General features: G+C 32.1%; 1 protein-coding gene across 6 annotated transcripts in view; it reads right to left on the bottom strand.

Moving 5' to 3' along the window:
* Window positions 1-1668: 1668 nt before the first annotated feature.
* Vang (Strabismus domain-containing protein Vang) overlaps window positions 1669-23786 on the bottom strand; it is a 49402-nt gene continuing 27284 nt past the window's right edge. For 3 of the 6 annotated variants that reach the window (XM_075371121.1, XM_075371124.1, XM_075371125.1), the window contains exons 9-10: window positions 22061-22183; window positions 1669-1915 (exon numbers count right to left, since the gene is read on the bottom strand). In XM_075371121.1, the coding sequence (XP_075227236.1) occupies window positions 1814-1915; window positions 22061-22183 (225 nt within the window). In that variant the 3' untranslated portion in view covers window positions 1669-1813. Of the gene's footprint in view, window positions 1916-16971; window positions 22184-23786 lie in introns of those variants that run through there. The other 3 variants (XM_075371123.1, XM_075371126.1, XM_075371122.1) reach the window with 2 other exon arrangements.

Here is a 23786-nt window from a genome sequence, read left to right as displayed (position 1 = left end):
ATGGATGTTGGAGATGTGTGGTTTCAGAAGGATGTACGTACCACGGGCACAAACTGCAATGCATGTTTTGTGGGAAAACTTCCCTGGGCAATCTTCAGTGGCCCGGGCACTTATCCAATTTAGCTCCTTGTGACTTTTTTATGGGGGTATCTGAAATCCCTTATGTACACTGATTGTCCAAGGACCCTTGCTGAACTGAAGGAGACTATTCCTCAAGCAATAACCAACATACCCCTTGCTATGATGGAATTGACTGACACTTCAGAATTCAGATAAATCAGTGTATTGCCAATGGTGGGGGGGGGGGGCACTTGTTGGATACAGTTTTCAAAACAGTGTAAAATAAATTTCCTATGTAATAGTATATGGTGAAAAAATAATTATAACAATACCTATAACATTTTTGTTTTTATTGACCTTCAAATCAGCAATTTATGCTGCCGCACCCTGTATTTTAAATTAATATTTTAATATTATTATTAAGGGGGTTCACACCAAAAAAAATAATAGATTTTTGATTTTTTATATTTTTAAATTCTTCTGCATTTTCTGTTTAAAGTGATACGATGTTATGATGTTTTGTAAACGTTATGTACTGTTTTTTTTTAAAATTATTGTGCCCCATGATACTGCACAAAATCACTTCACTGCATATTATTTTGCATTTTTTTCAATTAAGACTGCATTATTCTGCATGTATGTTTACTAACCTGTCACGGGGCATTGTTTCTGTTGTTGGTTATATTAGAAATATTCAACAATTGTTTTACATTCTAGTTTTTACAGTACATTAATGTTTATTTGAGATTGTAAAGTTTTGTTTTGTTTCATTTTGTTTTGCATTAAGTCTTTGTAATAAGTACGCGCTTTGCAATTCAAAAATGCCTAGGGTAAAAGGATTCAACAGAAAATGTAAAAATATAGGTAAATAAATAGTTGCTGGAGAAATTGTAGATGATTCTGAAATATGTAATAAACATGTGAGCAGTACTCCTGATAGCAATGATTGTAGTGTTTCTCTAAGTTGTACTATTAAGTTGTGTGTGTGTGTACAGTAAATCTAGATTCAAAAAGAAGCAGACAAATTTTTTGCTCCAGTATGATAAACATAAACACAATGATTTGTTTATGACGTAGTCAACACAAATTCTCAAAAATTTGTCACAGCCCAATGAACATTTTGTAAGACCAAAGAAATTGTCTTACTTGTAGTATAAATATAATATGTACTCTTGGTGGTAATAATATTACCTATAACAATTCTGAAAAGATTAATGTACATGTATGAAACTGGACGGAATCAATACCTGTCTAGTTTATGCTTTCTGCTCTATCTGGAAAGGTTTAAATGCTGCAAAGATATTCAACACAGTTATGAATCTTCCTGCACTATGAAGATTTACCAGATGCAATTACACCATATGATTTGCAGTCAAAGGTGTATGAGGTCTGCAAATAAAGTAATGAGACTAGTTTTTTTTGGCAGCCAAAGTGGCAACACTGTAAAGTTACTAATAAACATATGGTTACATGAACAGCTGATTTATATTAGGTATTAATATTTTAATACTTTCTGGGAAAAATGTATTTCTAGAGCAAAAAAATAAATTATATTTGCCTTTTATTTTTCAATAAATAAATTAAAAAAAAAATAAAATCATGTTTATATTTTATTTACCCCTGTAAAAAGCTACAAGATTATTTTTTTATGTTTGACATTGCTTTGTTAAATTCATTCACTTCATAGAAAAAAAATTACACAAACAAGATTACATTTGATGAGTAATTTAGCAGAAAAAGTTGTTAGCCACACTTACATTGCCTCAGTATACTTCAAGAAGTAGACCAGCAAGTGGAGAAATTCCACTTCATTTCCAAGCCAAGCAGTTCCCTGAAAAACTCCCTTCAACAGCTTCTAAGAGAAACCCAACAAAACAATGTACTCTTTGTTACCAAAAAAAATAAAAAAGGGGAAACAGTCTGGCAGTGTGACAAATGTCAAGTAACCCTACATTTACTAAAATGTTCCAATGAATATCACACTCAAAATGAAAGTACGTGATAAAAAATAAAAAGTTTAGTAATTGTGTGTATGTAAAATAGCATAAAATATTTTTAAGTAATAGATATAGTAAATATGTAGGATATAAAATAATTATATAAGAAATTTTTTTGTTATTTTTATAATCATTAAAAAATCATTTAAAAAAATAAAAAAAGACATTCCATGTTAATTTCATTCTAATTTTAGTATATAGGTAACCGAACAGGTTAAGGACAAAAGTACTAAGAAAGGATACAATCCTAAGCCCATAAAAAAAGGTTATTAAAGGTTTGGAGATTAGTGCACATGAATGAATTCATGAAGAAATTTTGCATTTGTCAAGGTAAGGATGAAACTGTGGTAAATGAATTTGACCACAATAATTTAGGAGAACGTGTTGTGCTACATTAATCTAAAGAATGGAGTAAAGGGAAAATCATAATTTTTTATTATTTCACATCCCAGGGACGGAACTGGGAGGCTCATGAAGAAGGTGGCTGAGTAGTGAGGCATTAGAAGTCACAAAATACAGTTTTAAATGAAGGCAAATGACACTCTTAAGAGACAGGACATCAGGGTTGGGCCTATGTCAGTCACCATGGTAATGAAGAAGGAAGGAGTAACACATATGCCCAGCTCCTGAAAGATGTTAACAAGAGTGTGGGTGAGGATATGGTGGAGGACATCCTTTCATTTAGGAAGGGGAAAAAAGGGAGGAACTAGAAGTGAGGATAAAAGAGGCAAGTACACAAAGACAACCTAAAGAAGCGAGTGGGCTCCTTAGCTGGTATAGTGATAACAGATATAGCAAAGAGAAAGAACTCTGCCCTCATACACATAAAGGACCTAGACATGCAGGTGAACAAAGAAAAGGCTGTGGCAGCTATTAGGAAGGAGCTGGACCAACAAGTAGAACTGAGAGTGTCATCCCTAAGACCAGCATACGAGAGTACCCAAAATGCATCATTGGTGCTCCCAGAGAAGCAGGCTGCGAGGCTGGCCCATCGTCAAAGGATCCTGGTTGGCCGGCATGCATGCTGCATCGAGCTTAGAAAGGATGAAGAAATGTGCTGCAAGTCGGAGGCACAGAGGTGCAGAGTGTAAAGGGCCGGACAAGTCACATAAGTGTGACAACTGTATGGGTGAGGGCCACTTTAGGGCTAAGTGTAAAGAGCTCACCAAGTGCATTGCTTGAGGCCAGGATGAGCACAGGATGGTGAGCATAGTGTACCTAAGGAGTACCTGCAAGTCATGAAGATATTGCAGATAAACCTAAATAGGTACAGACTAGCTCATGACCGGGCCTGGGCGACTGCATTGGAAGAGAGATATGATGATATCATGACTGTAGAGCCCAACAAGCAATTGGTGGCAGGGAAGGGCTGGATAACAGATAGGCGGGGAGATATGGTTACATACGATCTCACTAGCAAATACACCTGTCTGGGTGTGGAGTGGGGAGATGGGCAACTGCTGGTGATCAGGTATACATCACCCAACTGCACTAACCACAAGTTTGAGGAGTACCTTGCGACTCTAGAGAGGAGGATGAGAAGGGTCCTGGAAAGATGATATGACTTCAATGTGGTGAGTGCGGAGGCAGGAGGAGGACAGAACCAGCATGCATGGCAACAGACTCCTGCCTATGACCAACTATCTGGCATTGATATGCCTGAACACTGGAGCGAAACTGACTGTAGGAAGGGGTGAGGATTGGTCATAGCTGACCTTTGTGTCTGAGGGTTTGATGAGACGGGTGTCAGACTGGAGGGTCCTAACCTCGGACTTAGCCAGCGACCATAACGATGTGAGTATTAGTATTGAGTGGGGACTAGCAGGTCTGGAGTCTGCACCTGGTGTGGTGTGGAGGGCAACAGCAGTGCAGGTCCAGCTGACTGTGACAACCTGTGCTGCTTGTTTGACGAGAAACCCTCTGACTGGTCTGGAGGATTAAATGACAGTCCTCAAGGAAGAGTGCCGCAGGATAATGTGTGCACCGGCGACCCAGGCAGAAGATGGGTCTACTGGTGGACTGAAAGTATAGCTGCACTAAGGGCAAAGGTCATGAGATCCTGGAGAAGGCTCTGTTGGCAAAATGAATGTTGAAGACAAAGACTGCAATAGAAGACCATCAACCTCATGAATAGACTTCAACATGGTCAGGGTGCATAAAATTGTACTATCCAACTGAAGATTATCAGTGAAAATGATTGCAGAAGAAGTGAAAATCAATTGGAAAACTGTTAACATCTGGGCATATGAAAAATGGTCCTGTAAAAAATTTTACCAAGCAACAGAGACACAGAAAAATATGACAGTTAAGTTATTGAACTGTGACTGGTGGTGAGTTGGTTCTTCCAGGATGATCCAGAGACAAAACGTCAAAGTTCACAATGGTGTTCAAAGGGATCACCTAAATTAACCCTTACAACTCTCTAATCAGCTGATAGCCGACAGCAAATGACTCACAACTAATGCATGTTAGCTGGCAGCCAACATCGAACTTCAGTTCAGATAAAACGCATCTGACATATTTTACAATCACTATCATAAAATTTCAATATTGGACTCTTCTAAACGTGTATTATAATATATGAAGGGTACAGGGGAAAAAATATAAATGTCCATTTTTTAGGCGAACTGAGATAATGGCACCTCACTCTTCTATAAATGTTTTTTTTTTTTATAATCTTGTTCAGGATTACAGAGATTAGAGTCTAGAGAAATAGCATATTGTAATATTATTATGCTGGGAAATAAGGATGAATTTCCACTGCATTTAAGTTAAAAATTATGAAGGTCCACCATCTGAGGTTTAACACAGTGAGTTCACTTCTTTTTCATTGTTACTACTATTAAATAATGTTATTTAATATTAATATATGTTATGAATAAATTATGTATAAATAATATTGTACTCTCAATACACTACATTCTTGAAATATTAGATTGGTATTCCTGATCTAAATCACCTGTTTTTAGGTAAATAGTCAGTTTGTTTTATATTCATATTACTGTTCGAGGTTATAATTTTTGCTGGCTGTTTAGAATTGTTTTTAGATGACTGTTTTTCAGTATTCTCTTACTTTTTATAGTAATAGTGAGGTTGTTAATTGTTGCTGACTGTTGGGATTTCATTTTCTATTGAGTGCTTTTCTCTGCTCTCTTCTCTATTACGAGAGTTTCCATTTATATTTCTGGCCTTGGCAATAGTAACTGTTGCAAGGTGCCATCTGACATTTCCATTGGAAACCTGACATTGTTGAACATAACCTTCTTCAGAACATTTTGTCATTTGAGTGCAATTTGTGTTGTTTACAGTAACTTGAAAAATTCAACTTGGGCAAAACATGAAATTAACTTGTGAACATTTTCATGCGATTATTTCTCATAACTTTTGACGTGGATTACCAAGATAAGAGTGCATTGATAAACTTAATTCTTTATACGGCCATAAAGCACCATCCTACAGTACTGTAAAAAACTGGTATAATGAATTCAGTCGTGGCCGACGTTCATGCCAGGACGAATTCTGTGAAGGTTGTTCAAAACTGGTTGTTATGCCAGAAAACATTGATGCTATGTGTGAACTGATAATGTAAGATCGTCATGTGACATACCGTGAGATTGAGGCATCTTTAGTATGACAAGCATCAATAAGATATTGCATGATCATTTGGTCGTAAAAGATTTGTTCACATTGGATCCTGCATAATCTAACATTTGCTCAAAAGAAGGCTCATGTCGATTGGTGCAAGGAAATGTTGAAAAAATATGTTCAAGGTAAATCAAAGGCTGTGTATAACATTACACAGGTGACAAATCATGGATCTATGCATATGAGTCTGAAACAAAATAGGAATCAGCTGTATGAGTCTTCCAAGATGAGCCAAATTCAACAAAAGTTGTTCGCGGAAGAAGCACATTGAAACAAGTGTTTCTTTGGCATTACTGGTCATGTGGCAACAGTGGTATTGGAGCAATGCAGGACAGTCAATTCTGAATGGTATATAACCATTTGTTTGCCAGAAGCCTTCAGAGAAATTTGGAAAAAGCCGAAGAAGAAGTGAATTATTCTTCATTTTGACAATGCAAGCTCTCGCACATTGGCAGAAACAAAGGGAATTTTGACCGGCCAAAACATCAAATTGATGGGTCATCTGCCATACAAAACGCATGTTTTGGAGTTACCTCAGTCGGAGTGGAAAAAGTGTTTCTAAAATTGGTTCAAACGCATGCAAACGTGTATTGATCTTTATGGAGAAAATTTTGAAAAACAATAAAACCAATTTCGATCAAAAATATTTGTTTTTCATTATTAGGCCAGAAATATAAATAGCAACCTTCGTAGTAGTGAATTGTTTTATTCTTTTTCCAGTTTTATTAAAATGGGTGATTGTGAAGAAAGCCAGTCATTTAATTTAAAGAACGGTAGAAAAAGAAAATCTTATGGTAGAGTATTTGAAATAAGTAAGTTATTAAGACATACAACCTATGAAACAGGTACAAATAAAATTATATCAGATTTTAATATTTTAGGAGATTTTAATAAGCAAACAACTCATCTATCTGGTTTAATAACCTGTAAACCAGTAATGCGGAGACCGAGGAAGGAAAAAAATGATGATTCTGAATTTCATACTTGTACAAGATAATTTGAAGTTCTAGTATGCTAAACATTATTTCTATCCTTGCACAGAATTTCTGCAAAGTGGCTTCAGACTATACAGCAATCTCTAAAAGCAACTGGTACAGTTAAAGAAGGTGGTAGAGATCAACATCAGAACAGACAATGTGGTCATGAATTTTAGCCATGCACTAGTCATTGCAGCCTTAAAAATGGTAAAAGGCTGTATTTGCCACCTTTGCTAAATGTTTTCAAATTACATGAAATGTAAATGGAAATAAATCCAGACAACCCAGTATCTCATGAGTGTTATTGAACTATATTTGCTTGTGATTACAATATTGCATTCGTCTATCCAAGAAGTGATACCTATAACACTTGTAATGAGTTTGATGTTATGCCCTGCAGGCAGCGAGTGCAGTTAAATTTAAAAAAATAATAATATTAAACAAAAAATCCATAAAACAAAAACGTAGTATGAATTACATAAAAGAAAAGCAGATAAATTTTATGCATTAAAAAGGAAAGCTAAACTGGAATGTCAGAAATGTAAAGCTTGTACTGTTGAGGCCATGTGTATGGATTACCAGAGAAATTTGAGTGTACAAGATATATCTACGAATGACATGTATTACTGTCGTCAACTGTCATATTACCTTTTTTAATGTACTTGTTTTATCCAATAAAATGTCAGTTTTTTATTTGTATAATGAAACTTTAGCTCAGAATGATGCTCAAGATGTGTATTTTTTAATGTATGACTTCATTTTTAATCAATTATTTCCTGCTGTAAATGAACTATTGTTTGCGACTCTTGTAATAGGCAAAATAAAAATTATTCTGTTACACAGTTTGTTTATTACGTTGTACATCTTTGCACATAAACAGTATTAAAATAAAATGGTTTTTCCCATATGAGGCCATAGTTAAACAGAATGTGACCGTAACATGGCATTTATTAATCAAAACACTTGAGCTGACACTCCCGAAGACTGGGCTGATCATATAAAAACTATAAGGCAGTCTCCTTTTCCATTTGTAGTTGAAGAATGTGACCAACCACTATTTAGGAGCTGGAATTCTTTTTTTACAGGAATCTTCCAACACACATGCAGTTTTCCCACAAAGCCTATTAGAGAATTGTTGGTCAGAAAGTAATCTCCTCAACCGATTTTTTATAGAAAAACTTTCTGTAGTCCTTGGTTCTATGGCGTAATTACCCTACCAGATCACAAACAGCGCAGAATTTTTATAACTAATAAGGAATTTGAACATCCAGAACCTTTGTATTCAAGGCGAATCCCTGTGTTAAAATTAAAATTTGAGGATTTACAAGTTTTAAAAAAACGTTTTGTCACAGTGAAGCCCAAAAAGTTTCTATGATGAACTTAATTTTGACGAAAACTTACATGAAGATGATGGTGGTGATCAATAATTTTTTTCTGTATAAAAAAAAACTTCTTTAGAAATAGTTTTCTTTTAAAATAAAAATCTCATTTATAATTTCATTAATAAGATAAAATTCTAACTGTAGGTCCATTTTATGTTGTAGATGTAAGTGAGTGGGTGAGGTATGGCACGAATGTGTGTGTTTGCATGTGTGATATGGCATAAAAAAATAGTTTTTCTGTAAAAAATAATGTTTTTGTAACAATAACGGTTAACAAATATTAACACTCGTACCAAGCTCAGCTCCAAGTATACCCAGAAGTCACAATTTACTTATTGTTTTATTTATTAATTTTTAATCTTTTAGGAATTTTATAATTAAACATTTAAGAACATGATTTCATCACTATTGGCAAAAAGTATGTTATATTTTTTATAATAAACAGTTTGAAGAGAAAGATATCTTACCTAAGACCTGAAGGACCCAGGTCAATAACCTAAGTAACAGTTAAGAGTTTATCTTCCTGCTTCAACAAGAGGTTAACTCTATCAGTTAGTAGTAACCTACTATTAACTTTATTTTTTCTGTTTAGCTTCTGAAACCACTGTAGGAACCTTAGGTAACTTAAACCTAACCTAGAGGTTCCTCTAGGTTAGGTTTAAAGTTTCTCTATAATAAGAAATCTGTTTTTAGGTTATGAATAAATTTGTTTATAAATTTATTTATAAATCTGTTTTTAAGTAATCAGTTATCAGTTAGTAGTGGGCATTTCTCATGTCAATAGTACCTAAACTGAGTAAATTCATAATATTTAAAAATATACAAGATGTGTTACTGAATTTGAAAGACAAGAAACTGAAGAACCTTTTGGTAGTGATTGACATTATGACTGTATTAGTGTTTTTAGTGATGGTGACTCTGAGATTGTGGAAAGAGTTGATTCTGAAATAAATTCACAAGATGAGAGTGAAAAAGACAAACAGGAATTTCAGAACAGAGATGTTATAGAGGAGAATTGCATATGTAGATATGTAAGGTCTATACAAAGTAAAACGCATTCAGAAAATGTTATGAGTTGATTGTGGCCTGAATTACAACAAATCCAAAAATGTATAGACCATATGATAAAATAGATACGATAAAATAGAAATTATTATGAAATGTACAAATCAAAAAACTTGCAAAAAATTCCATGTATGTACTGGAACAAGTTCAGAAGATAAAATTTGGAAAAACACTGATTCCTATGAAATAAAAGCATTTCTTGGGCTGTTGCTTCTGACTGGTAGATTTCACGAAACTTCCCATCCTATGAAGAGAGTCTTTGGAGCACAAATTCCTTACTTTCTAGATGCATCTACTCTGCTGCTATGAGTCGCTCACGATTTAAAGTTACTAACATTCCTTCGCTTTGACAATTTAGAAACCAGAGCAGAGAGAAGACAGGTAGACAAGCTTGCGCCAATTAGAGAAGTGAATGATATTTTCATTAGAAACTGCAGGGAGTATTATGAACCATCTTATGTTGGTACTATGGATGAACTAGTTGACTTTTATAGACGTTGCTTTTTTTTTCGAAGTACTTATGCCCAAGACGCCGAAAAAATATGGTATAAAAGCATGGATACTTGCAGATTCCAAAACGTTTTATTGTGTTAATTTGAAGATTTATATTGGAAAAAATGGTGATCGTCCTGAAAAAAAAAGTAAGCCCAACATGTAGTAAAGCAGCTTACTGAAGGGTGGAAGGGTTCAGGAAGAAATATTACTATGGACAACTTTTTCATGGACATTTCTTTGAACTGAAGAACTTTTGAAGGATAAATTGACATTGGTTGGCACTACGAGGCAAAATCGAAAGAATTTACAAAAAAACTTTTGAAATTAAAAGATCAAGCAGTATTTCTTCAGAAAAAAATTTACACTAACACCGTACATATCAAAATAAAATAAATGCATAATTCTTCTGTCCAGTTTACACCATGAGCACAACATTTCTGATATATCAATTTTAAACCAGAAATAAATTTATATTATTAAATTCAAAATTGGTATAAACATCCATGACAAAATAATTCGAGAATATACTTGTAAGAGAACAAGTCATTGGTCAATGAGAATTTTTTAGATATTGTGGCCTACAATGTGTATGTTTTGTAGTGTACTAAACAAAGTAGCTATTCAGAAGTGATTCAACATCGTTTGAAGTACCTTGAAGATTTAGGAAACTATTAGAAGCAGCAATAGAGAGAAGAGCCCAAGAAATTGAAAATACTAAGAGGGAAAAATTACAGAAAACACATAATTCGAGTGATTGAAATGACGGGAAGAGAAATATCAATGAAAAAAGTACCAATACAACAGGCAACACCTGTTTGATACCAGTTTCAATCCTGATTGATGCACTCAATCAGGGAAGAAAAAAAGAGGCAGATGTTATCTGTGCAGGAAAAATGACAATAAACAAACAAAAAATGTAGTGAATATGATAGTTATAAATGTAAACAACAATCTTTAAAAAATTGCTAAATAGTGTGTGATAAATGTGCAAAAACAAACGAAGACTCTTGATTTCCAATATCAATAAATCTAATTAGAACAAAAAATGTGTGTAAATATCTGATTTTAATTGTGTACATATTAAATAAAATGTTGTACTCTATTCTACTATAATTTGCTTTTGTTTTACTTGTTTTACTTTACCTTTCGGACCCAGGTCAGTACTTCAAGTTATTCATTATAGGTTGGTACTCTGAATGCTAAATGAGATATTTGCATCTGAAATTTAAAATTGCATTTTTTTCAAAAACAACCCGGCTGGACATCATCTTTTTCCCTTGTGCTCTTCAAATGGAATCAGTTTTCATGTAGAACTCAGCTGATTTAAGTGAGGTTATTGTGTTCAATGTTTACTTCACATTCAAATATCAATATTCTGTAATGTTTTGTTTCAAGTTATTGATAACATTTTTTACATCATGACTGACAAAAACTTGGAAGATGATGGGGTACAGACTTTTTTAAATGATATTTCAGATACTGAATCTATATTTAGTGGTGAAAATAACCATAATTCGAGTGATGAATTGGACAAAATGTTTGTGTGAAGAGAATATGAAAATGATAGTGTAAAACATTCTGTAAATAGAGTAAATTTAGTAACTCCAAGCACAAGTAAGGTTACCAGTACAAATACTTCCTTATCTGCTCAACCTAACCTATTTCCGACTACTGATGACTCGAAAATAATGATATTCAAAATAATATAAATATAGTAGCTAAAAGGTGAAGTCGGCCAAAATAATGTAAATACAGTTAAAAGGCATGTAGTTACTGGAATGTTAATAATAATCCCATTCAATGTATTCTTAATTGGATTACTGTAAACATGAATGAAGAAGTTCCTTCTTGTGCAGCTGAAAATATACAAAAAGAATATACCACTTTGACAGCAATCAATCTGGCATAACTGGTCTCCTGGTAACATTAGATGAAATAAAACCTTTTTTAGGAGTACTACTAAATATGGTTTGCATGAAAAAAGTTCATTTCAGGACTACTTTCCTGAAGAGTGGACTGAGAAACAGCCATTTTTTAAGCATGTATTTTTCAGAAATAGATTTTACCAGATTTTCTGGTCTTTCCATTTATGTTTTCTGAATCCTAACTCACATAATAATTCAAGAGAGGATAAATAGAAAAATACTTAGTTGTGAAATACTTAAGTGTATGGAGCATGCACAATCATATTTTATCTCAGTTGATAAAAGCACAGTTGGTTTCAAGGGTAAAGTATTATTTAAATGATATAATAAGGATAAACCGACAAAATGGAGACTAAAAGTTTATATTCTTAGCCACATTACAGCAAAGAAACTATAGTGGGTGACATATAGCTGTGCACATTGCATGTTAGAAGATAGACTGATAGGACAGGTGGAATAGTTAAACAGTCACTCCTGTATGAAAATATCTCTTACAGCTCCATACACTTACATAGTACGCAGTTAGTATAAGATATTTTCAGGATAGTTAATAGTGCAGTTAGCCAGCCGTCAGCCTATGTGCACAGCAATATGTCACCCGCTATACAGATAGTTTAGTAAGGCCTGATTTGCTTGCCACATCAAAAATTGTGATGCACTTAGTACATAAGCTGGTAGAAAACATTCTACACAAACCTGGAGCTATCACTTGAATTAAAAAACTGCACATCCATTTAATTGGAACCATAATAGGAAATAGAATTGCCTTACATGAGGAAGTTAAGAACATGGCTGTACTAAAACAGCTGAAACCGAAAAAACAAGAATTTGTTTCCTTCTGTCATATAAATGATGTTCATTGTTTAGTGTGGCATGATAAACAGTACATACTTATGTGCAGTACTTATTATGCAAAGGAGAACTTATTAATTACTAATTAGTACTTATTAATTGAAAGGAGAACTAAAGGTGTTATTTATAAAAGTGTAGTAAAATCAACTGTTATCTACCAATATATTAAGAATATAACATGTACACAAAAACCTTGTTTTCATCTGGAAGACTGCTTTGAAAGGTACCATATCCCCAAGGGCTACAAGCTTCAAGACTGCTTTGAAAGGTACACCACACCCTCAAGGACTACACGAGCTTTACTAACAATGAATAAAATTTATTGACCTCTTTATCATTTTATTAAAGTTATTCAAAAATATAATACAAAATAAACCAACATTATCATCCAGGATTTCAATAGTTTGAAAACCATGCTTTAGGTAAATTAAAGAAAAAATAACGTCTAGAGAAACTGGACCAACAGCAGCAGTTAAAATTCTTGAATTCATAAGCTCATATAAATTATTTTCATTAATATCTGACGATGGTATTATTAATAATTTAGTATTTCAAATGAACCTTTATGCCCATTAGTCTGGTAAAACTAGACTAGATTGGTGGTGGTACAAACCCACTAATTTTGCTCAAATAAAAATCTTTCTTTAAAAACCAATCTATTGATGGGAATAAAGAAATCATCCAGCTACAGAAATTATTGGAATAGACCTTAACGATCCACACATATCCAAATTGATGACTGTAGATCATCTGCATATGACAGTAGTTATGCCTATTCGTACTTACCAATAAGCAGATTATGATGCTGTATAAGATAAGGTCTTATTTAGACAGCCTGAAAGAAAATATTAAAAAATGTTTCCTGACATCAGCTATTGTGTCTGTTGCTGAGAGTATGACTAAAGGTAGACCAAGTATTAAACAGTATTTACCCAACAAGCCCATAAAAAAGAGTGTATAAGATTGGGTTCTTGGCTGACAAAATAGAGTATATGCTTGATATAGACATTTAAATTAGAAAAGTTGGAAATACAGTAGTAAAAAATTAGGGAAACAAGTGATTTCGCAATGACATCTCGGTTATGTAATAAATTTCACAATCAATTTCAACAATTATTTCAATAGTGTAGATTTAGTGGAAAAATTATGAAGGGAAGGAATTTTATCTTGTGGAACTGCTAATTAGAACAGGAGAAATTTGTCAAAACTTGTAAATGAAAAATCTCTCCATCGGGGTGAGTTTAGGTCGTATAAAATTTTCACAATTCTGCTGATATTGAAACAGTTTCTAGACGGGACTGACATGGTGTTGTTTCAGCAGTATCATGTCCAAAAATCATTATTATAATTTAATCATGAATTCAGCGACAAATTTGATCAACTGAAGTCAGTATATGAAATAGATAGAAAAAGCCAGAAGTGGTGGCATCATATATTCTTTCACTTCTTATATGCCAGTATGGTCAACGCTAACATACAAGGGTAAATCAAATATAAACAGGATCTCTGTTCCTGAGCATTTACAGTGGGTAGGACTGGGCCTGTGCTTCTAGTATGCTTGGGTGGGGTCATTAGGAGTGGGGAGAACTGGCCATTCCACACTCCTAACCAATTCATCAGTAATGCTCACGATGTCTGAGCAATAGGTGCACCCCCCTCCACTGCGCAACACATAATTATAAAATTTCTTGCCCGTGAAGTTCAAGTAAGAAATTTTCTGGAGATTGACTGCACAGTTCGGGGACCAAACATTGTCAAGGATTCTTGTGTTTGCCTGGCATAAAGAGTTCAAGAAAGGATGAGAATGAATGCAAAATCAGAAACACAATCGCCATCCTCGGACCAGCATTACAGACGAAAACATTGGTGCAGTTTGAGACATTCTTGAAGGTGATTGACAAGTCAGAGTATCCAAATTGCATAACAGGTTGGAATAAGTTATGGGAGCTGTCAAGTGATCATCACAAACGACCTACAGTTCTGTAAAGTGTGTGCCAGATGGGTCCCTCGCCTTTTGACCACACATCAGTAGTTGAGACATTTAGAGGTCTATTAGAAGCTTACATCAAGATTTGTGAAAGAAGGTGATGAATTTTTGAGTCAGACTGTCACCTGTGATGAAACTTGGGTCCATCACTATATTCCCCAGTCAAAACAACCCCATATGGAGTGGTGGTGGAAAGGGGGGGGGGGAGGCAGCCCCAGTGAAAGCCAAGACAACTGTCTGCTGACAAGGTTCTTTCAACTGTTTTTTCAAGCAGCGAGGCATTTTGCTCATTGATTTTTGCATGAATGATGCACAATCAATACTGCTTACTACTGTGAGCTGTTGAACGAGGTGAGGACTGCATATCGCCGCAAAAGGCGAGACTAACAGATTCAAGAGGCCATCATCCTCCATGACAATACCAGAACCCATACTGCAGCTCTAATGGTCTCAAAACTAAAAGAAATGCACTGGACTCAAATTGATCATTCTCCCTACAGCCTGGACCTTAAAGAAGCTCTAGGAGGCCAACGATTTGAAGGTATGAGGGTTTGGAGGGATTCATGTGCAATTGGGTCCTGATGCAACCAGCTTCATTCTATAATGCTGTGACAAAAAACCTTCCTTCTCACTGGGAAAAATGTATTTCTAAAGCAGGAAACTATACACAAAAATAAATTATATTTGCCTTTTATTTTTCAGTAAATAAATTTTTTTTAAAAATAAAATCTCATTTATATTTGATTTTCCCTTGTATCATACAAGAACCTACAACTCTACAACAACCAGAAAAACCCAAGACTTTCGTCATTAGGTCATTGATGGTTACAAACCTTGATGGTACAAATTTATCACCTTTTTGCTGGGTTTTACTGTGTATCAGTACAATACGCATGAGCTGAGCTCTTCACCATGTAACAAATAGTTACATATGGGGCTGAAAGTGTTACTGTAGGCTACTAAAAAACTGATGTTATTGAATACTTTTTTAAAATAAAATTTTTATTTGCATTTAAATAAGTGTTTTATTTATTAGTAATCATTCCTCAAACAAACCTTAAGTTAAAAAATATTAACTTCTTCTACCCCTATGAACTTTCCTAAAGCTATTAAATTTCTTATGTTACCAAAAATAGTTTTGTTTTTATTATTCTGCTACTTATTGTTTGTTATGTTTGGTTTTTTAAGGGTTTCAGTGTGTTGGTAGCCATACTGGCTGCCTGAGCTATTATTCCAGACCTTATTGTTGCCTAGTCTAACTGTTAGTCATTAATTATCTACACAAATAATTTTTGTTTTTTTGTTTTTTCCTGACTTGTGAATCATTGTGGTACCGGTGTTTGGATTATTTTACTTTTCACACACTATCAATGTTTTTTTTTTTTTTTTTCCAAAAAGGCATTGCTAAGGCTTGTTAGGTTGTAAAGCACTACTTTTATTTACATAAACATAATTTTGATGAAATAAAGGTGAAATATAATTGCAGCTATTAATATAGCTAATGCAAATAGTGTTAATACTTATTATTCATTGTTTATGTATTTGATAACAAAATAATTTTCAAATGAAATCTTTTTCTTTGCTTAAACTGGACCAGCTGTTATTTGTTTCTGTTGGACATATAGTTTTTATCTGGTAATGTATCCTAATCGCAGACAGCGAATTAAAGAAATCTTAAGAAGGGTTCTGTGATGAGGCAAACAGGCGTGGACTTGGAGCATCATAGACTCCTGCAATCTATAGTTTCTCCAGCAGTTCAGGCTCAAGGCCATGAGAGAGAAGAGGAAATATGAGGAAAAGTTGTTTAATACAGTGACATTGGTACCTGAATGGTGGTGAGGAAGTAGGGGGAGACTCAAGTGATGAGGAGGGTTTACTTTAACAATAAGCTGAGAAGTTCATCCATTAAAGTAAAGTAATGTCAACTTGACACTGTAAATACTTTTGAATGCCTTACTACTTTTTAATGAAGTCAATCAAGTAGATCATCCTGCTGAAAATGATAAAATGTAACAAAGTATTATAGAAAACAATCACCAGCATAAAAGTGTAAAAATAGTAAACAGTAATTTTTTTGGAAAAAATAACAGGAAAGTTTAATCAGGTTGAAACAATTGCTCATTACTGCAAGAGTGATGTTCTAATTAAATTTAAAATAATAATAATAGAATTTAATTCAAATCTTTAAAACAAAAAACAATTTTGGAGGAATTAATAATTGAGCCAAGTGTTTATAATCCTGTACTGATTTTGAAATTCCATAATCTAAATACTAAGATGTCAATATATTCAACATTTTAATTACTGTACTAGTAGTGAGTTTTCTTCATTTAAATACTAATTTATATACATTCAGATATACCATATATTTTCATAGTGTATAAAACTGCAACTTTTTAAGAAAAAAACTACAAAAATAAAAACAATTACTCTCCAATACAGACTAAACAATAAATTTCTTGTCATACAAAACACATAATACGTAATCCTAAAATAATTATATATATATATATATATATATATATACAAACACACACCATAAATCTATAAATAAAATAATCTAATAGGAATTTTAATTCTACGTATATATAAAAAATTAAATTAAACAAGGACTAGAAATGATAAATGAAATTATGTACAAAATTAAATACATTAAAACTAATCTATAAATTAAAACTTTGAGTATTACTATTTTTATAGATATGCATTTATTTTTCTGCGTCTTAAAAATAACACTTTCATTTAATATGTGATCCATTTTTTAAACAGCTTTAAATGATTATCATAACACATATAAATTAAATAAATATATACAACAGACAGTGAACTCTGTTACAAACAAGCTGAATTTATTAATGCTATATTAAATAACTTATTTCATTTTATTACAAAGTATGTTACACATGGTCTTGAAATAGTTAATATAACACAAGATGAATAAATATACACATATACAGATTTATATTCCTTGAAATGTATGCGTAAACTACAATGGTACTGCAAAATTTAAGATTTCTAGAGAACATTAAGAAATGTTAACATTTTGACTTCAGCAAAATAGGAAATTATGTTCAAAATAAAATGAATGGTCCAGTTAACGCAACAAAATTAATAATATTCAGTGGATTCTATTTTTAAAATTTCAAAATGAAAGTAAGTAAGCCCCGTTTGAATACTTAATTTTATTATGTTTGCTCATTCATAAGTTTAGGTTAAAATGAATTAATAGGTTAACAAGATTTGTAGAGGTTTATAGTCATCATACATATGTTATAAATAAAATGTATTTTTTGGAAGAAATAAATGGATAGGATTGCCTGTCTAAAGACACCCTACAGTTATAACCATCAGTTCCACATTCTCAAAGAAAGATTAATTTTCTACTAATAGAAAAACTGATAAAGAGTTAATTTAAATATTTAAAAGGAGATCATATGGATTTCAAATATTTATATTCCTTTTTCTCTACATTTATTTATAATATAATAAAACAACTGCACATTTAAGATACTAATATATCTCACACCATTACATGCACAGAGTTGATACAATATTTTCACCACAATAAGCTTTAATTACTGTAACACCAAGAAAGTATATGACTTATAAATTACAATTTCAGATTAATTAAACATAATTTATTAGATCCTACCTGAGTTTTATCCTGAAATGGTTAACAGCAAACCACTACAAAAATATTATAGAAGCAATTTTAAACAACCATTTAAGAATCAATTTCAGATAATGAACTAAAATTTCTTTCAACAAACCAGTTAGTAACTAAAAGAAAAAGAGATTATTTACAATCATTGGATAAAATATGTCATAAATTCTTAGCAATAATTAAAAGTTAAAAATTGAGCACATTATAATACAATACACATTTACACATATTTGAGCAATCAAAATAAAAAAATATATATATATCTTGCTGATCTAAGTTGCTAACTGGACCAAATTGGTTTTGATTTTAGAATTAACACATGGTATATTAATTTTACACCCAATTCAATTTAATAAAAATGTTGGGGATGAAAATGATCATCATGCAAAGATTAAATATTTATGTCGATATCATCTATTAAGGAAACTTAACTGAAGGGAGTGAACTCCCTTCACTTAGTGAAGGGAGTTTAAAATAATAAAGGTCTAAAGAAGTGAAGATTTTAATATTTAATTTTTGAGCAGTTCACATTTTTCAGTAAAGAAATAATCGGTCCAACAGTTTTGATGTGGCAGCCCTGATTCATTAACCATCCTGAATTCCTAATCTTATTTTGACAGTCGTTTATAGTTTGATGATATGTGCAGTTTTGTATAGAAAATTATTAGCACTGGAGAAAAGTATATATTTTTCTAAATGAAAACAAAGCATGGGTAAACCTGGAAGAAGTTAGTCAGCGAGTGAAAAAAATTATTAGTTTTTCTGTGTAAATAAAAAATGACTAGTATAAACATGAGTGATAGAATCATTCTGTTATACACTATTAAATTATTTTTTATGTTTTTAAGATATAAGCTAAATGAAAGGAAAGTAATTATCATGAAATTTAACCACATAAAAAATTAAATGACCAACTTTTCCTAATCTTGAAAGTGACAAATCTGAACATCTTGAATGGCTGTACAATGGAAAACTTCCACCTTCCATGAAGAAAACTAGACAAAAAGGACCTGAAAAGTTTATATTAACATACTCAACTTCTGTTGAAGATGTCATTTCATGTAATAAATATATGGATTTTTAAGCTTTTCCTATTCAGGGAAATCTCTTTTTATATGTCACCCTTACTGCTGTTCTTATTGCCAGAAAAATCAAAAGGTTACAGTTGTTGTTTTAAATACATGTTGCATCAGCTGAGAGAATAAGGTTTTCATCAACTTTATACAAGTTTTACAGGTAAATATGGTGTTTAATTTTAATAAAAAATTTATTACATTAGATTATTCTTTCTATTAGTCATACATTCTATTTTCTTAGTATTTTGGAAATGTTTTTCTGAGCTGTTTCCAATACTGTCAATGATTCCAATTTTAATCATTGGGCAAAAACAGTGTACTATGGTATATTTTACTTGCAATGTTTTTTTATATTTATGCATTTTATGAGGTGGTTTGAGAAATCTCATCGTAAATTTTTTTATAAAATAACTTTTCGAAATTTTTTCTAAAACATGTTTTACTTTTCCTAAGAATTACAAACCTAATTTCTGTGTTGGTTTTGTGATTATTATAAATTATTTTCATAAAATATTAATTTTTTTCACGAGTTAAAAAAAAATCAATGTTCTGTTATATAAAACTAATCATCCAAATAATATTTTTTTTTTTTTAATATTTTGTTTCAGAATGGACAAAAAACTGCTTGTATCTGATGGAAATAACAGACATTGAAGGCTCTGATTAGGAAGATGAAGATTTATTACAGAAACCTGATGATGAAATCACTGAAGAACTAGAGAAAGGTGTACAACACGTAGAGTCTCAGGCACAAGTCAAATGTAATTTAGATTTAGAAGATACATCATTTAATTTTAGTGATACTAATGATATTGAAAGGGCTGATCATGTAAATAATTTAAATGCTCAACCATGTACTTCTGCTACTGCAATGGAAGATATTTCTTCTACACCTCCTACAGCAACTAAACTCTTATGGAGGAAAACTGAAAAATAAAATTTGATTTAGAATGAAAAGGTGAACTTCCTCATCCTACCAATGAAATACTGACTCCTATGCAATATTTCAAGCTGTTCATTCATGATAGTGTTTTAGGTAATAATCATACTCCGTTCAAAAATCAGAAATATCCATCAATAAAACTGCTTTCTGCAAATTTTCCCCCATAGCCTAATGATTACAATTACATTCCAAGTTTTTCTGATTATTGGTCAAATAGTCTATAAAACAAGCTATTTTCTGAAAGAGATGTGTAGCTTTTGTTCTCCAAGTTATACTTCAATAATCCTAGAAAGGCTGATAATAGGTCTAAGAGGTACTACATTCATGAATTGATTGCGTGCTTTAAGTTAACTTTCCGAAGAGCCAGAGAAAACAGTCTTTTTCAATCTATCACAGTCTATGGCTAGATTCAAAGGTAAGTCTAGTTTGAAACAATATTTTCCTTTGAAGCCCACAAAAAGGAGCATATATGGTAATGATGTGACTCAGAAACTGGCTATACTTATGACCTAAATGTATATTCTAGTAAAAAAAACCACCTCTGTACAATAACCCTACATTACTCTTGGTGAAAGAGTTGTACAGAAACTAACAAAAACAATACAAAATCCTGATGTCATTATGGTGTTTTGATTTTTTACAACTGTTTGTTGGTTAGAAACCATTAATTATCCTGCATTGGGTACTTGTATTCTACAGAGAATAAATATGGTCAGATTTGATAGAAAACTGAAGAAAGGTGAGTATGAATTTAGAGGCAGTGCTTTTGGTATTTTGGCAGAAAGGTGGCAAGACTAACAGGTTTTGGTTTTGAGCAACTGTCATAAGCTAAATATATTCAAAATAAGTCATGATGCTTTGAACTATGTGACAAACTCCATTGTACAAAAGCTGTTTTATACCAAACATTAGTTGAATATGTTTAACTTCATTTAGTTATCTTTATGGTTTTAGAATTAAATATTGGTATTATGTACCATTTTTGATATTGATATTATGTATCCATTATGTAATTTGTTGATGTACTGTACATCCATTTTGTATCATGTATAACATACTTATTTTTTCTATAACATTCATTTACATTTACTTATGTATATGTACTTTCATTTATGTGCGTTTTGATTGTCTTTTTACTAAAATTATATTCAATTTTATGTATGTTTTATTCACAATAATAAATGTAATAAAAGAGCATTTTGACTCAAGGTCTGTCATTTACTTTATTCAAAATCATCAGCACCATCCTTAGTTACAAGTACCATTGGTACACCGGTGTACCATCCTGAATGTGGACAGTTGAATGTGGACCACCAGTGGACAGTTTGTCCCAGCCCCCCTCAAAATACACCCCCCTCAAAAAATAACAGTATATTTCAATAAACTAGTCTTATTCATGTATAATTAAATGAAAAAAACAAAAAATGAGTGACCTCAAAAAGAAAAAAAAGGTAGTCAAATGGTTCTCAATTGAATTTTAAACATTTAACCTTCCTCATTAAAATAAGTGTTTCAATCAACAAATAATGTGAAAAACCTAACAAACTTAATTTTAAAACAGAAATCAAGAGAGGTTGAGCTGATACCAATGTACCTATAACTATACTAATTCTTGCTTATTAATCAAAGTTATTTATGAATCAAGACCATGCTAACATCAATTCTGCATACATTATTTTAAATATTATTATTTTATTTAAAAATAATAATATTGCATTAAATTAGTAATATAATTATGTGTATCATGATAAAAAAATTATTTACAATAATTTGAATACCCATTTACATCATAACACATCATACAAACTGATGATAGTAAGAAGTTTGATGATTATGACCGTGATTATTACTATAATGACAATGATTATGATTATTGTGATGTGACTGAGCGTGAGGTCAGACTGATGTCTCTGAATTAAGACGAAGTACAAATTTATTCGATTTTGGGTCAACAACTTCTTCGGTTATATTAAAATGAGGTAAGGATCGTACCTGGCACAACAATGAGACATCATTCTGACGTAACTGAAATACTGTACCATCTTGTAAAGGACGTGATAAAAGTTCTTCACAAATTAATGACCATGTCTGTACTTCCTTTTGCTCCTTCTCATTCTGAAATAAAAAAGAAAACCATTAGTAATGTAAGATACAATTACAACAATTACAGTTTTCAAAAATATTATATTAAAAGTGATATATAAATAATTGGAAATACAAATGTCAAAAAATAAATAATGCCTAGCATCGCCGTTAACCTCCAGGAATTAAAAACGTTGTAAAATAATATTTTCATAAGGATTATATACAGTTTTTCCAGAATGAGTTCAGCTTCAGAAACATTTTCTTGTAATTTGAACTCAGGCTTTAAGGTATATATAACATCAAGAGTAGTAATCAAATTCTAGCCAAAGGCTACAGTGCTTGAGACTAGACTCAAAGCACCATCTAATTCTGGGGAGGAAAAATTAAGAATCATCTGTTGAGGGCAGTAACTTAGCCATCCATTAATTTTGAGAATTGGTTTAGATGGAGTAATTGGTCAATTGTCCAGGAAGGCTGGGTTTTCTTTTACTGTACAAAGTATATTTTATAATAAACAATATGTACTTCTATATGTTCATAGAACTTTATCTTGGCTATACAAAAATAATAGCAACTCAACTTTAATTTTGAAGATTTTTACAATAATGGTAGTAAAGTTTACAGCTGTGATATGGATATGAGGAGAATTTGTTACAATAAAAAGCAACACTTAAATAAGCAGTTGGTCAAGAGAGCTGCAAAGAGCATATTGAATAGTTTTAAATATTAAGGTGATATAAAAATTATTTTTTTCTTTTTTAGTGGAAAAATGAAAACAAGCTATGAAACAGATACTGGCTCTTAAAATAGTAGGAATTAATAGTAATTAAGGAGATGATAATCTGTTAAATTCACAACAAATTGCAGGTGAAGTTTCATCAAAGGCTTAAAGACAAAAAAAAACTTTTGGCATGGCTAAGTGCTAGAATCAGAGGGGGATATGAAATTGAAATTTAATTGTGTAAGTTACTTTCAATCTTTAGGATCAAACATACAATATTAAATTTCTTGCAGAGCTTAGATTTATACTTCTGCAACATCTCGATTCCCCCCCGAGGGGAGAAGATCCCACCTCATAGCGTATCCAGTCACTACACCACCCCTCTGTTCCTAGCCAGTAGTGGCTTTAACAGAGGAGATATACTTCTGCAACCGCAAAATGGTTAGATATTTTTAAAACAATTTTTCATTTTGGAATATTTTTTGTTTAATAATTTTGACAGCAAAAGCTATATACAGCCAATATCAAGTCGATACATAGTATTTAACTGCATATGTTCAGAACTTAAATATGCTTTAAACATACTAAACATACAGTGTGACTAAGATAATAAATATGTTTTTTATAAGATACAAACTAAAAATAATTAACTGATACATACTATTTTTTTCCATTTACATCATTATAAAAAAGATAACGTAACATCTGCTGAAAATGTTACTAAATTCTACTTGTAGCCTAAATAATACGTTCTACCTGAGAGTAGGAATTATGTAATTTTCCCTCTAAGTAACTCCTCAAAATGTGGGCAGTACTGTTTGGAGTAACATCCTAATTATTAACCTCTCTTCTCCCACTTTCCAGAAATCAATTCTGAAAGAATCTAGAAAGCTTTATAAAAATTATTTTTAA

The sequence above is a fragment of the Lycorma delicatula genome, chromosome 7 (genome assembly GCF_047948215.1).
Source record: "Lycorma delicatula isolate Av1 chromosome 7, ASM4794821v1, whole genome shotgun sequence".
Taxonomy (NCBI): Eukaryota; Metazoa; Arthropoda; class Insecta; order Hemiptera; family Fulgoridae; genus Lycorma; species Lycorma delicatula.
Note: the sequence above shows the minus strand (reverse complement) of the source record. Positions and strands in the feature narration are given on the sequence as shown.